We start from the raw sequence: 13,001 nt of genomic DNA, 5'->3' as shown, positions 1-13,001 counted from the left end.
ATATTTTACAAATAAGTTGTTAAAGGAAAAAAATTTAGTCATTTACCTTATTATATTTCTGTTGCCGTAGTGACTGAAATATAATGGAGTAAAAGGATTAATTTTTCTTTTAATTAACAACATTACCCCCCAAGGGGCTAGGGTCTCAATTCATGGCTTAAAACCTTCCCTGGGATAACATGAATTTATCCTGAAAATTTGAAAGCAGCCAGTTGGTTATCACATGATGCTGTTGCAAACAGACAGAAGATCCACAATCTTTTGCATTTATACATAAGATTTAGTTATTGCAAAATAAATACTTCATGAATCTCGTGAGTATTTTTAAGAGATTTATAACAGATATTAAAAGTTAGTTCTTGAAATGTATGTAATTTTATGATATTCGTAGAATGATTATCATACGTTACAACCAACACAATTGTAATAGATTTTTAGACTAGGAAAAGATTCTTCTACTGATGTATAATTTTGGTAGTTTCTGCTGCAGCTGACATTCATTATTGATGCTATCTAAAATATTGCGTGCAATAAGAGTCAATTTATAAATATTGCCAATGTTTACAAATTTGGTTATATAAAATTTGCATCACTAAAATTCTTTACATCTTGCGGTCATACGGGTCATCAGTAATTTCTGTCAGTCAGTCATCATCAGTTTTTTTTTAAATTTCTATAACAATATTCATTGACACAATTATTTTTACAATATTGGTAATACCTTAACCTTTATATGTGTGTGAGGGAGTTTTAAGTAAAAACAGGAATTTTCATGTTCAGGAATTTTTATGCCTTACTGGACAAATATTTCCATGTTTGAACTTGTCATTGATCTTTCCAATCTGTTATTTGTAACATGTCTGAGAAGGGGGTACACACCAGTAAATTGTTAAAGTTTTGAAAGCAAGAGGGTTATTTCATCTCAAATTTATACAAGTGTTAAAGATCAGTTTGGAGGTTAGTATTTATCTCACTCCTGAGAGTACAGATAGTAAAAATCAATAAAATGGATCTTATTTGCTATAAGATCGATATATTTGATATATCGATGACCTGGTCTGGCTCTCTTGGTCGCCGGTCGCACTGAGCAAAAGGTGGAAGATGTTGCCAATGCTGCAGTTTCAAGGGTAAGTGGATGGCTGCGGGGGGAAGGGCATGAGGCTTGCCCTGTCTTCCTGAAAGACAGCGGCAGTAGCAATAGTTGGGAGGTGCAAATTGTGACAAACTGCAATGGATATAGATGGAGTAGGGGTATTGGAGCAGCGCAGCGTGAAGTACCTTGGTGTTTGGTTAGACTGTTCTGGGTTCTCCACCACCAATTTTTGTGAGGAGGCGGTGAAGAGTGAAAAAACCGTTGTGGCACTTGGATGACTGATGATGACACAAAAGGGTCAGCACGAGAAAGTTACCGATGACGGTGGCAATTTATTCAGTAATGTACGCTGTGCTGGTATGGATCACAGTACTGGACCGACAAAGGAATGTAGATTGGTTGGCCTCTCTTCAGCATTGTGCAGCGATTCGGGTTGCAACTGCATATTGCACTCTGTTGGGAGACACAATTGGGGTAATCATAGGCATTACCCTGGTTAAGATCAGAGCCATGGAGCTGATCCGTATGCAGGATGGGACAATGAAGAATGTCGCACGACAACTGATGGAGCAGAAGTGGCAAGAAGTGTTGGATGCCTTCGAGAAGGATGCACAGACAAGAAGACTTATTCCGCGCCTGGCCCTGTGGATCCGGAAGAAGCATGGTGAAGTCACACATCACCTTGTGCAATTCCTCTCAGGACATGGGGCATTTGAAGCTTACCTGCACCACTTCAAGATTCTTATATTTGTTATCTATAGGTGCAACCCTATAAGTGCTTTTTGTAAGAGGTGTTTAGGGAGGGGCTGCTGTATGCCTCATAGGCGAGGCTGGTGCTACTGCTTTTTTTTGTGATAAAAAAAAGCTGGTAGCTGGCTAAAAAATAATGTAGCCAGTGGGGTTGAAGCACAGCATCGTGCAGAGTCAGGGAGGTAGCCTTTTAGCTGAGGATGTCTTGGTCCGGTCACAGGCAAGAGTGACTGGGTCGGGATGCTCTGATGAAGCAGTAAGAACTCTCGAGGTTTGAGGGGTGGGCGCGCGAGGGTCAGAGGGTATATGCATGGGGCATACTCGAACCCCAACTAGAAATAAGGACAGGGAGAGTGGCCCTCCTGGGGAGAGGCATCAAGGCATCCAGAAGTGGAGGTCGTATTGCTTCAATGAACCAGGGGAATTACCCATTGGGAAGGTCCAATGGGTGAACAATGCTGAAGGGTGGTGGCTAGACATCGCCGTGTCACTTAAGGTCAGCCAAGGGAACGTCTTCTAGGCAGTTACTGGTTGGCCTTGTGTGGTTAAAAAATAAAAAATAAAATGAACCAGATGTTTCTTGCTTGAAATTTAGTGATGACTAATAGACTCAGATTGTTACTCTAATTTGATCAGTGAATTAGGCAGTGAAAATTAGTGAATTCGTATTAAGGAAGTCTACAAAAAAAGACTTAAAATAATTGTTGTAGGTATAGAAACAACAGTAAGAGATCATATTAAATTTAGGTAAGTAAATTCTTGGTAGGGTTTCCATTTTTTGGAAACAAATAACTCAGTGTAAGTCAGACGCTATCATTTCACTTCTACAGTGAAATGAAGACAACGCACGAGATAAGTTTGTAGGTTCTATAATAATCTCTCATGGAATATCAGTGTACTATTTCACCCCAGAGTTGAAGTGAGTAAGTATACTGTGATGTTATTCAAGTTCACATTCATCTAAGAAACTAAAGACAACCTTCGTAGGGAATGCTCTTCTTTGACTTTTTCACACCACAAATAACTATTACTGCTCATTACTAATCTATGATTTTCTATGAAAAGAGTAATTTTATCTTTTTCCTAGAAAAGAGTTGCCCATTCTTTTGTTTGTTCTCGCAGGGCAATGCTCGTTGTGCACTTTTGTTTTAAAAATGGAAAAGCTATAAGAACTCAAGTGAGGTTTACTACACAACTCTCCATGTGACTGTACATCGGACTATAATCTGTTTGTCTCAATTAAACAGTTTTTAAGAAAGTAGAAATTTAACTAGTGTAAGAAGGTCACTGACACTGTACAAAGATGGGCTAACATACACTGGAAGGTTTTTCTTTTGAATTTCCTTAGCACTGAAAAAAGTGCAATGCACTGGCCAGAGACTTAATTGAGAAAGTTTCAATGTGCATAATGTCTTAGTATATAAAACAGCTCTTTGTGTATAAATTATAAGTATGATATATATGTTTTTATTTTAACCCTGATTGTATGTGCTAACAGGGGCACACACACACACAAACACACACACATACATTCATTTGTATACTATCATTTTTACATTTACCAGTATTAACTGGAGAAAATTTCTGTGATCTTCCCAAAATGAACTGAATTAATATATGTAGAACACACATTGTAAGTGCAATTATTCCATAAAGTCTGAATACTTTATCACCTTCCAAATATTGCATTAATAAACCAGCTATAAAACTTCCAAATGATACACCTGAAATAAAATCATACAACTTGTATTAAAATACGAATATTTACTGTTAATATTTTTTTAATTCACAGTTTCTTCAAGTATTATATTATTAATTATGAAAAAAATTGACCATCTGAAAATATATTATTATGGCATTCATTAACTTAGAAATTAATTCTAATAATTGCTGTAACATGTCCTTAAAAGCTAAAAAAATTAAAAAAGTAAAATCAGTTTTATAAAAAAACAATCCATTTATTATGATATAATTACAAGTAATAAATGTCAGCTTACCTAAACCTTCATAAACAGAACCAATAAGACCCTGCATTGTAGCTTCTGTTCCTGGCGGTGCTATTATACTTGCATATGATGCCATTGTTGCATACATTGTACTAAATGTTATGCCATTTAGGAATGATATTGGTAGGAAATGTACTGGATTTTTAAGTATAGAATACAATATAAATATTGTACCAAATGTGAATAATGTTAAAGACATTGCATTTATGTGACCAATTTTATTTAAAACCCATGCTGAAACAGGAATGATGTAAATTAGTTTTTTTTCAGTTAAATTTATATTAACATGCACTATTAATAAAAAATAAAAAATCATCAATGTAGCAAGTTTAGAAATATTTTCAACTGAAAATTAATCTAAATAAAATATTTCCAAAATTTTTTCCTCCCTCATTGATCAGTTAAAATTGTAAATTTATTTGAACAGATAAAAATTACAGAAACAGTTTAAAATTATTTAATCTTAAATGGTTTTATTCAAATTAATAGAATTTTTCTTCCAAAGCCCTTTTGAAGATCCTTTAAAAGGACCTGAAAGATAAAAAGGATTCTTTTGAAGGAGCCAGTCCTTCCTGAGGAAGAGTTGGCCCCTTTCTCAGTAAAGTATCTGGTACTGCTGCTAATGGTTCCTGTTTTAAAAAGATCAGGAAATTCCTTAATTGTAATATCAAATAATATCTTTGATTGTAACTCTAAATGTTACATTTATTCATTAAAATATAATCAAACAGTTAAGTCTGGTATTTTTGCTTTAAGACAAATAGATCGACCAGCAAATTACACAAGTGTGGTCCTTAAGATATATTTTATTCCATTGAATCAATTGTACAGTACAATATCAAGTACCAGGGGTCTATTAAATTATTTTTAAGTAATAAGAGAAAGCAGTAAGATCTATGATGGATCTGAAATCTGAAGAGTTGCACATATTTTAAAAACTTGCAAATTTTAACAGTCTGTCAATCTATATTTAAGAAATATTATGTTTTGTGATGGACAGTGTTGCTAATTTTAATTAATTATATTTAAACTTGCATAAAAAAATGAATAAAATAGTAGACTCAGTATGACACAATGGTATTGGGATATTAGTTGGGTGGGAATGGTGATGCAGTAATTTTGATGTAGTAGAAGAATTATTGTCATTTTGTTATATCACAATCCAAAGAAATTTTTGTTATTTAGTTAATAAATAAATACATTACAGATATATAGTAATTTTGATTCTTAACAATTCATATTACATCTAAATTATTATGTCTAGTTTCTTAAATATAATTACCATTTAAAAAGAAAAACGGTATCTCTCCACAAAAAGACTGAAGCATAACATAGGACCCTTCTAATGTTTTAATTCTTGGCAAATCATCACAATCTGATAGCTCTTCCAGATACCTTGTAAAAAAAATAACATGTAAACAGTGTAACAAATTTATTTAAAAATTTAGAATTGTTTTCAATATTTATATTAATAATATAATTGATGGATCATCAATTGATAAAAAGTTTTCAGTTCTTAAACTATCTTTAACCTTGATTCTTACCGATGTTCCCATTTTTAATTTATGCAAAAAAATTAATTACTAATTCATGTGTATTAAGTACCATAACTGTAATGGTTATATATGACTTGATTCAAGTCAGAAGTCACTTTAAAAAATAATAGCAGTTTTTCCAACAAGCATCCAATACAAATCTTAACAAAGAAAGTGAGGAGTGAAGTGATTTCCTTCATTAAGTCAAATATATGGTTGCATATCAGTAAACTAAGTTTACTGAACTGAAAGTTATCACTTTCAGCTCTGTAAATAGACTATTACTCATAGTGCAATATTTACTGTTAATCTCAAGTAATGACTGCACTGTGAGAATCAATAAAGGCAGCAATTCCGGTTGCTGCCTTTTATATCTTAAATATGAGTGGCACCCATTAGAATAATTGGAGCAAATAATGAAAAGCTATCAATTAATGTACCCCTTCTGTTATAAAATGATGCAGTAATGCAACTTAGTGGGGGTAGGAATACTGATGCATACATGTATTAAATGTAAAAAAAAGAAAAATGAAAAACCAACTATCATAAATTTCTTAACATAGTTTCCACTGATATGAGTTAATAAAATAATTAAAAAGTGATAAATCTACTTTACTAGCAATTAAAATAGACACTCTCTAGATCTTTCGGTTCTTAAACCATCGTCAGGAGAATAAAATATTATAAAACAAAGTCAAATATTAAAATAAATTAACAGTCATGACTGTGCTACTTGTCGACAGTATACTTGTGAGTATACTGTTTTATAATATTTTATTCTCCTGACAATGGTTTAAGAACCGAAAGATCTAGAGAATGTCTATTTTAATTGGTGGCTTTATCACTTTTTTAATTTTAATTAATATATACTATTAATGTATAAACATTAAAGGACTGTCATTGTTCAATTTTTTTTCTACTGACTTTAAACAAATTGAAATTAATTCAAAATTAACATCACATTAACCTAGTAGGAGGATAATTATGTCATTCAGTAATTTTTTTGGCAGTCGTATTTTTCAATTTTTAATGTTTATCTCTTGTTAAACATTTATTTTTGAAAATTAAAATTTGTTTTTGTTTTGTATACTTAAATACTATTTTGTAGGTACACAAATAAATTGAATACTACAAATTTTGCAATACTACACCTTTCCACCATGAAGTACATACATATGCAAACAGGATTTATTTTCTGTAATAATCATTAAGGGGTGGAACATTTTAGTACTGCAAAATTTGTATTGGTCAGTTCATTTTTGTACCTTTTTAATAGTATTTAAGGATGCAAAATATAAACAAGATTTTATGCTTCAGTGTAAAAATATATTAAAATTTTATAAATTTCAGACACATCATTACTGATAAGATTCATATATCATATTATTTACAAATATATCATTCTTACTTATGATCATAGAAAGAATAAATGTATTGTTACTTATGATCGTAGCAGTATTAATGCTGTCTAAGGGGTAAAATCTTTTGCAGCCTTTTTCGATGATAAATTTTCATGAGGTGACCAAATTAATTTCATTTGTGACACAATCAACTATATGCTATCTATTCTTGATATTTATTATCTACCATATATTATATAATTATTTTATGATCTGAATAAAACATTTTTTTATTAATTTTTCATACTACATGTATAATCAAGAGAACTGTTACTGTAATGAACAGTTAAATAGTATTTATCTCTGCTACAGTAGCCACACATCATTTTGTAGTCACGTATTAACCTGTTATACCAAGCATAACCACCAAATTAAAAACTAAATAACATCTTTTATCCTTAAGTACGAGGGCTATTCAGAAAGTAAGGAACGTTTAGGAATTTTAAAAAAACCAAGTACAAGAAAAACTTTTTATTATATACATGTGAAAGAGGGACTAAAATACTACTTTTCAACATAATCACCATACAAATTCAGTCACTTATCATAGCGGTGGACAAGCTTTGAAATTCCTGTGTCATAGAATTCTGCCGCCTGTGATCTCAACCACTCAGTGACGCACCCATCTTGCAGAAAATTTGTGGTAGCCTAGCTTCTGTGAAACAATTTCACAATAATGTCCGTGAAACTTGTGGGAAACATAGAGAAAGCTCAGTTATTGTGAAACAGCGGTTTTCACGAATCTTTTCGTCAATTTTGGAGATCAGATCGTCAGTCACAATGCTTGGACGTCCACTCTTCTCTTTATCGTGATCGTTTGTTCGGCCATTTTTAAACTGAATGCACCACTTCCTGACAGAAGTTTCACTCATTAATCTGAATTAACTTTTATAAAATACTAGAAACAATTATTATCAATCAAGTTTTTTAAAAGTATATGAGTTGTAAGTTTCTCAGTAATTAAAGGTTTTTTTTATTTGTAAATTAGAATTTTACTTACCAGAAAAAGAAATTTCCAACTATTCCATTTGACATACCCATTAAAATACACCAAATCACATAAATTATAATTCTGACATCCAATAAAAGCTTTCCAATATCACACATTATACTTGAAGATTGCACTCTTTTTGTATCCTGGAATTTTAATTTAAAAATGATTTTAAAAATCAAGGTTTTTAGTAGAAATTATCATCATAAGTGAAATATTGCATTGTTAATAACAGTCTATAGTAGTTTTTAACAGTCTATCTACTTATTTAACAAATTAAATCTTTTAAATGTTAATTTGTTTTATTTTTTGATTACCTTCTATTTAAAAAATAAATCTTAGATTTTGGTCTTAAAACATAATGAATGACTTTACTAATATTATCAGATATGTATACTAAAGGAAATGGAAGTATTGTGTTCTGTAAAAATGAATTTAATATATTCATATCCATTATATCCATTAAAACATAAATAAAATTATGATGTCTGTAATATATCTTATTTCAAAAATCTAGCTCAGTATATTTTATTTTAAGCCAAAAGTTTAAAAAACTGCATGTGTTCGAGCTATCTTTGCTCTTCCATTAAGCTTCTTCAGAGGCCTGGTATGTTTTTAGTCAGTTAATTTAAAATTTTCAAATAAATTTAATGTTTCAGTTTAATGATTGACTCAGTTTATTATCTTTTTGTTAATGTGTGCTATTTTTTAATTCGGCAACAGTTTTTCATTTAAAAACGTGTTTGTTAAAACTTGTAGAATGATAGAAACAATATATATTATTTCTTATAAACCACTAAATTAATTTAACGATTGAAATTCAATATGTTTAAATCAACATACAGTTATAATGTAACAGATGATTGCGATTTGATGTATCTAGAATACTAGATTATCAAAGAATAATCGCTCAAGAAAACAAGATATTGTTTAACTAAATATATAAATATATATTTTTTTTAATCATTACAAATTATATAAAGAAATATTATATACATTATACATATCAATAAAAGGAAACATTATATTAAATAATTTTACAACAAATAAATTTGCAAATCAAAATATAAAATTATACGTCAAACAAACGATTGAATTTTTTTTCAATCCAAAATTTGACAGCAATACTGATTCACTTTTTTTTATTATCACTATATTAATTGAGACAATTTTTAAAGGACAGTGCTGAAAGAAATCACTGTATTTAAAACTGTACATATTATACATGACAAACCAAATTTAATAGACTCTCAGATTTTAAAGCTCTATAATTTTTAATCACTTTTGGCCTTTGTCAGTGATGTGCTGATGTTCAGTTGATGAAGTTATGAGGTAGGCAGATTTTTATTTAGAAAATAATCAAAAAATGTGTAGGATTTGTATTGCAATTTGTTCATTTAGTATTATGTTGTTGATTATTTTTATTTCTTTACAGTTTCATAATGCTTGAGTGTAATAATATACAGCCCTTTTTATGAATATGTATTATGTAATTACAAAAAATCAATTACTAAACTATAATGTTATGTACAAAAAATAATTATAGAAAAACATATTAAAAAATTTATTATTCTTGTTTCTTCCCTTCAAAGATTTCTCTTGTGAGATGGGGTAGGAGTCATAAATTTTCTTTTACTGTTTAAAAGCATTAACAAACTATTTATTAATTATAATTTACAAAATATGTATGAAGTTAACTTCTGTTAATAATTTTTATTCTCTTAACATAATGATGATTGGATGATAATTTAATATAAATATTTCACAGATAAAATGCTTTTTCCCCCCCAATAATTTAAATTTTTTAAAATGGTAATGGTTCTTTAATAACTGGTTCATTACTAACTTAGCGCCCCTATAAGTAATTGTATAGTTCAATTGAGTAAAACTAGTATTAGCTGTAAGTATTCTTAATTTAAAATCCGTAACCTATCTGATTGTTGGCTGTATTGTAACATTAGTATGGACTTTGTTGTTATCTTGAAACACTTAAAAATGGCTATTAAGTCTTGTAATTTTGAAAAAGAATGGATTTTAAAAATCTGAAGTAATTGGTTAGTGGAGAATTATCTAAGCTTCTTCAGGATTACTTTAATTATACATTTTTGGGGATTAGTTACTTGTAGAAGATAAGAGTGATGTGTTGAACCCCAGTTGACAATGGCATAGCGAATCAATGTGACCCTGGTTCTGATCCACCCTTAACGTTATATTGTATTTTAAATCTGCTTACCAGTACATTTGTAAATATAATTATTTATCAAACAAGTCAATGACCTTTAGATTGAAATTTGTATTCTGAATGCTTTTGAGGAAGTTGTTCTTCTACATTAACAAAATGCTTATTAAACACACTATATATGGCATAGGACTTCCATCTGTACTGATTAGTCAACCATTTGTATCTTTTACTTGGTTAATTTTTTTTTTGTTAGAGAATGATTTGAAGCCCCATTGATCATTTTCCAGGTTTTACCCATGTTTAATTATCTTACTTTAATAAGCTGACACCTGTAGTAATTATCTTTTTGTAGCTTAAATTAGTGTTAGTTGCAGTTTACTTTCATATCTAAGATATAATGTTATAATCTAATATTATTTGGAGGATGGTATGGTCACCAATACTCCTTGCTGAACTCCACACAGATAATAATACAGCCCGAAATATATTTAAAATACTTTTTTAATGAAATTTAAGAAATTTTTAATATGAATTTGGAAACCTATAAAGTGTTACAATTACTAAGTTTTTATTATAATTATAACACAATTACAATATCATTTTATTTTCAGTTTTATTAATTATGGGAATATAGTTATGAACAAAAGAAGCTGGTAAGACCACCATTTTGATTAAAGTTATTAACAATCTGTAAGAAAATATAGTTATCTAAATAAATATTAAAATCTAAAACAGCAGTTTTCAAACTGTGGTACACATACATAGAGCTTCTAAAGGTGGTATGCAAACAGACTCAACAATACAAAAAATATAATTTTGTATTATAATATAAAATTATTAGTACAACAGATTATTATTATTTTTATTGTTACTGATACAGTGGATCAACGGTTTTCAAAGGTTTTTTGATATAATATAATAGAAAAATGTTTTATGCATTTCCTTTTCCCTTAATTTGAGGAAATTATTTGTGTATATCAACAATGAGAATATCCATTATTTGGCTAGCTAGTAAGAACAAACATGAAAGCCAACAGGTTCTTTCATGACACAATGCACATGTGGTGACTATTAAACAGTGAGATATCTTTCTAGTGAGCTTAAGAATAGTAATGGGAAAAGTTTATACAGTTGATGAAGAGCTATTGTTACATACTGCAAAGATTTGTATGTTGGGAGAGTTGTCAACTAAACAGTTTGATACAATACCACTGATAAATGATACCATGAAATTGACATTAAACATTAAACAGAGCATAAAAAAGTGGTTTATTTTCACCATAAAACTCAATGAGAGTATAGAATTAAGGAATTATGCTCAACGTATAGTTACATGTATTTCAAAGTACAATTAAGCAAATTAGTTTAATTTGTGATGAACTATCAATATTCCACTGCTGAAATATTCAAAAAGTTAGTTAACTTCTTTGCAGAAAATTAACTGGACTTGGAAGCAGAGCATTGGCTTATTTTCTGATGGTACTATGACAGGAAAATATGGAGGTGTCGCCAAAGTAAATAGGTTACAGAAAATTGTAGCCTCACTCATTGTAGCATCTAAAGAGAAGGTTTAGGTGTAAAACGGATGCCTAAACAATTTAAACATGTTCTCCAACAGATCCATTTTATTTCATTTCTGGCTTTAAACCCTAGTTTGTATTTGAAAGAGTGTTCTGAAATTGCCAGTGACCTCATTTAGTTACTGCTACACACAGAGGTGAAATAGCCTTCTAAAGGAAGAATGCTATGCAGGTTAATTGAGCAATATACATAGATGCAGGCGTTCATAATGGAAACAGATTTTGAACTGCGTGATCGACTGACAGACGAACTGTAGTAGATCGCAGCACGACCTACTTTCAGATTTTTTAATCACTTCTGTCTTAAATTTTGCAAGTTAAACAACAAATCGATTTTCATATCGCAGGTAAATACATTAAATATAAAAGATTTTTACAAAATAATTTACAATCCAGAAGGCGCTATTGAAAATTAAATTGAGCACATATTAATCTACACATTTGCAGAAAAAGTAAGGTATTTATTTAAGTTGTATTATTAAAAATTCATCAACAGAATTGTTGTTTTCTTAAAAGCAAATATTTTAGTTATATTTGAAGTGAATCGGTGGGAAAATTTTCAAAAGAATTTATTAAAACTGGTAACGTAAGCCCAATTCTCGCAAGCCGAATTATTGTGTTGAGTTTTCGAAAATAGTTTTCTTCGTCTGGTTTGAAAGGGATGTATATTATTATTTTTTTAAGAGTAAGTGATTATTTTTTTGCCCAAGATTGCACATTCATATACTATAAACATAACGATAAATTAACATTAATATTTCCATTTAACCTCGGTCATGAAAGATAGGAAATGAACTTCTACATACGGAGAATTGCTGTTTACGTGAAACTAGGTACTCTGTAAGCTCTTTCAACTTCTTTAATAAAGTCAATATTTAAAACATTAGCGATTTAACGTAGAATATATCACCAATATTGGTACTATTAATTTGGAAATAATTTAAGTTCTATGTTACTGAATGTACTTCTTTGGTTCAAAATTAGAATCTGGTCATCTTTCTGATCACAGAGTTCCTGAAGCTCTTTTAATTGGTGTTGGTAGTGGTAGTAATTGTTTCCTTATTCATAACTTCAAGTGGTTTTAAGATATCAAATTTTTAACTTACAAAACCAATAAATTTTTTAATATTCTGAAATAATTTTGGCCTGCTCTTGGATCTTCTCATTTATAAATTTCGTAAGAATATCTTATAATCATATGTTGTCTTTTCTGTCTCCTCAGAAACAGAAGTTGCATTTATTTTCAATGTCAATGTTTGTGCAACAGATAGATTTAAGCTTTGTCTTAGATGTTTAATATGCTCAGTACACTACTATGTCAGTAGATTAGATTCAGACTACAGAAAATATATTCTTCATCAGTTATTGTAGCACAATTAATATTACTATGAAATAATACCATACACTATTCACAGTATGCTATTAGCTTTGTGAGAAATAAGTGATCCACATTTAAAACAAATA

The 13,001-nt window shown here is 30.0% G+C and overlaps 2 protein-coding genes across 6 annotated transcripts in view; one reads left to right on the top strand and one right to left on the bottom strand.

The window, feature by feature from the left end:
• Positions 1 to 13,001, bottom strand: part of LOC142328858 (major facilitator superfamily domain-containing protein 6-A-like) — a 49,782-nt gene that overhangs the window by 1,596 nt on the left and 35,185 nt on the right. For all 5 annotated transcript variants that reach the window (XM_075372975.1, XM_075372974.1, XM_075372976.1 and 2 more), the window contains 4 exons: positions 7,785 to 7,921; positions 5,132 to 5,244; positions 3,841 to 4,083; positions 3,406 to 3,567 (listed from right to left, as the gene is read on the bottom strand). In XM_075372975.1, the coding sequence (XP_075229090.1) occupies positions 3,406 to 3,567; positions 3,841 to 4,083; positions 5,132 to 5,244; positions 7,785 to 7,921 (655 nt within the window). The remainder of the gene's footprint in view (positions 1 to 3,405; positions 3,568 to 3,840; positions 4,084 to 5,131; positions 5,245 to 7,784; positions 7,922 to 13,001) is intronic.
• The window catches only part of LOC142328856 (major facilitator superfamily domain-containing protein 6-like), a 189,754-nt gene that overhangs the window by 168,732 nt on the left and 8,021 nt on the right, over positions 1 to 13,001 (top strand). The gene's annotated exons all lie outside the window — the stretch shown is intronic.

The sequence above is a fragment of the Lycorma delicatula genome, chromosome 8 (assembly GCF_047948215.1).
Source record: "Lycorma delicatula isolate Av1 chromosome 8, ASM4794821v1, whole genome shotgun sequence".
Classification (NCBI taxonomy): Eukaryota; Metazoa; Arthropoda; class Insecta; order Hemiptera; family Fulgoridae; genus Lycorma; species Lycorma delicatula.
This window is presented reverse-complemented; position numbering and strand designations above follow the sequence as displayed.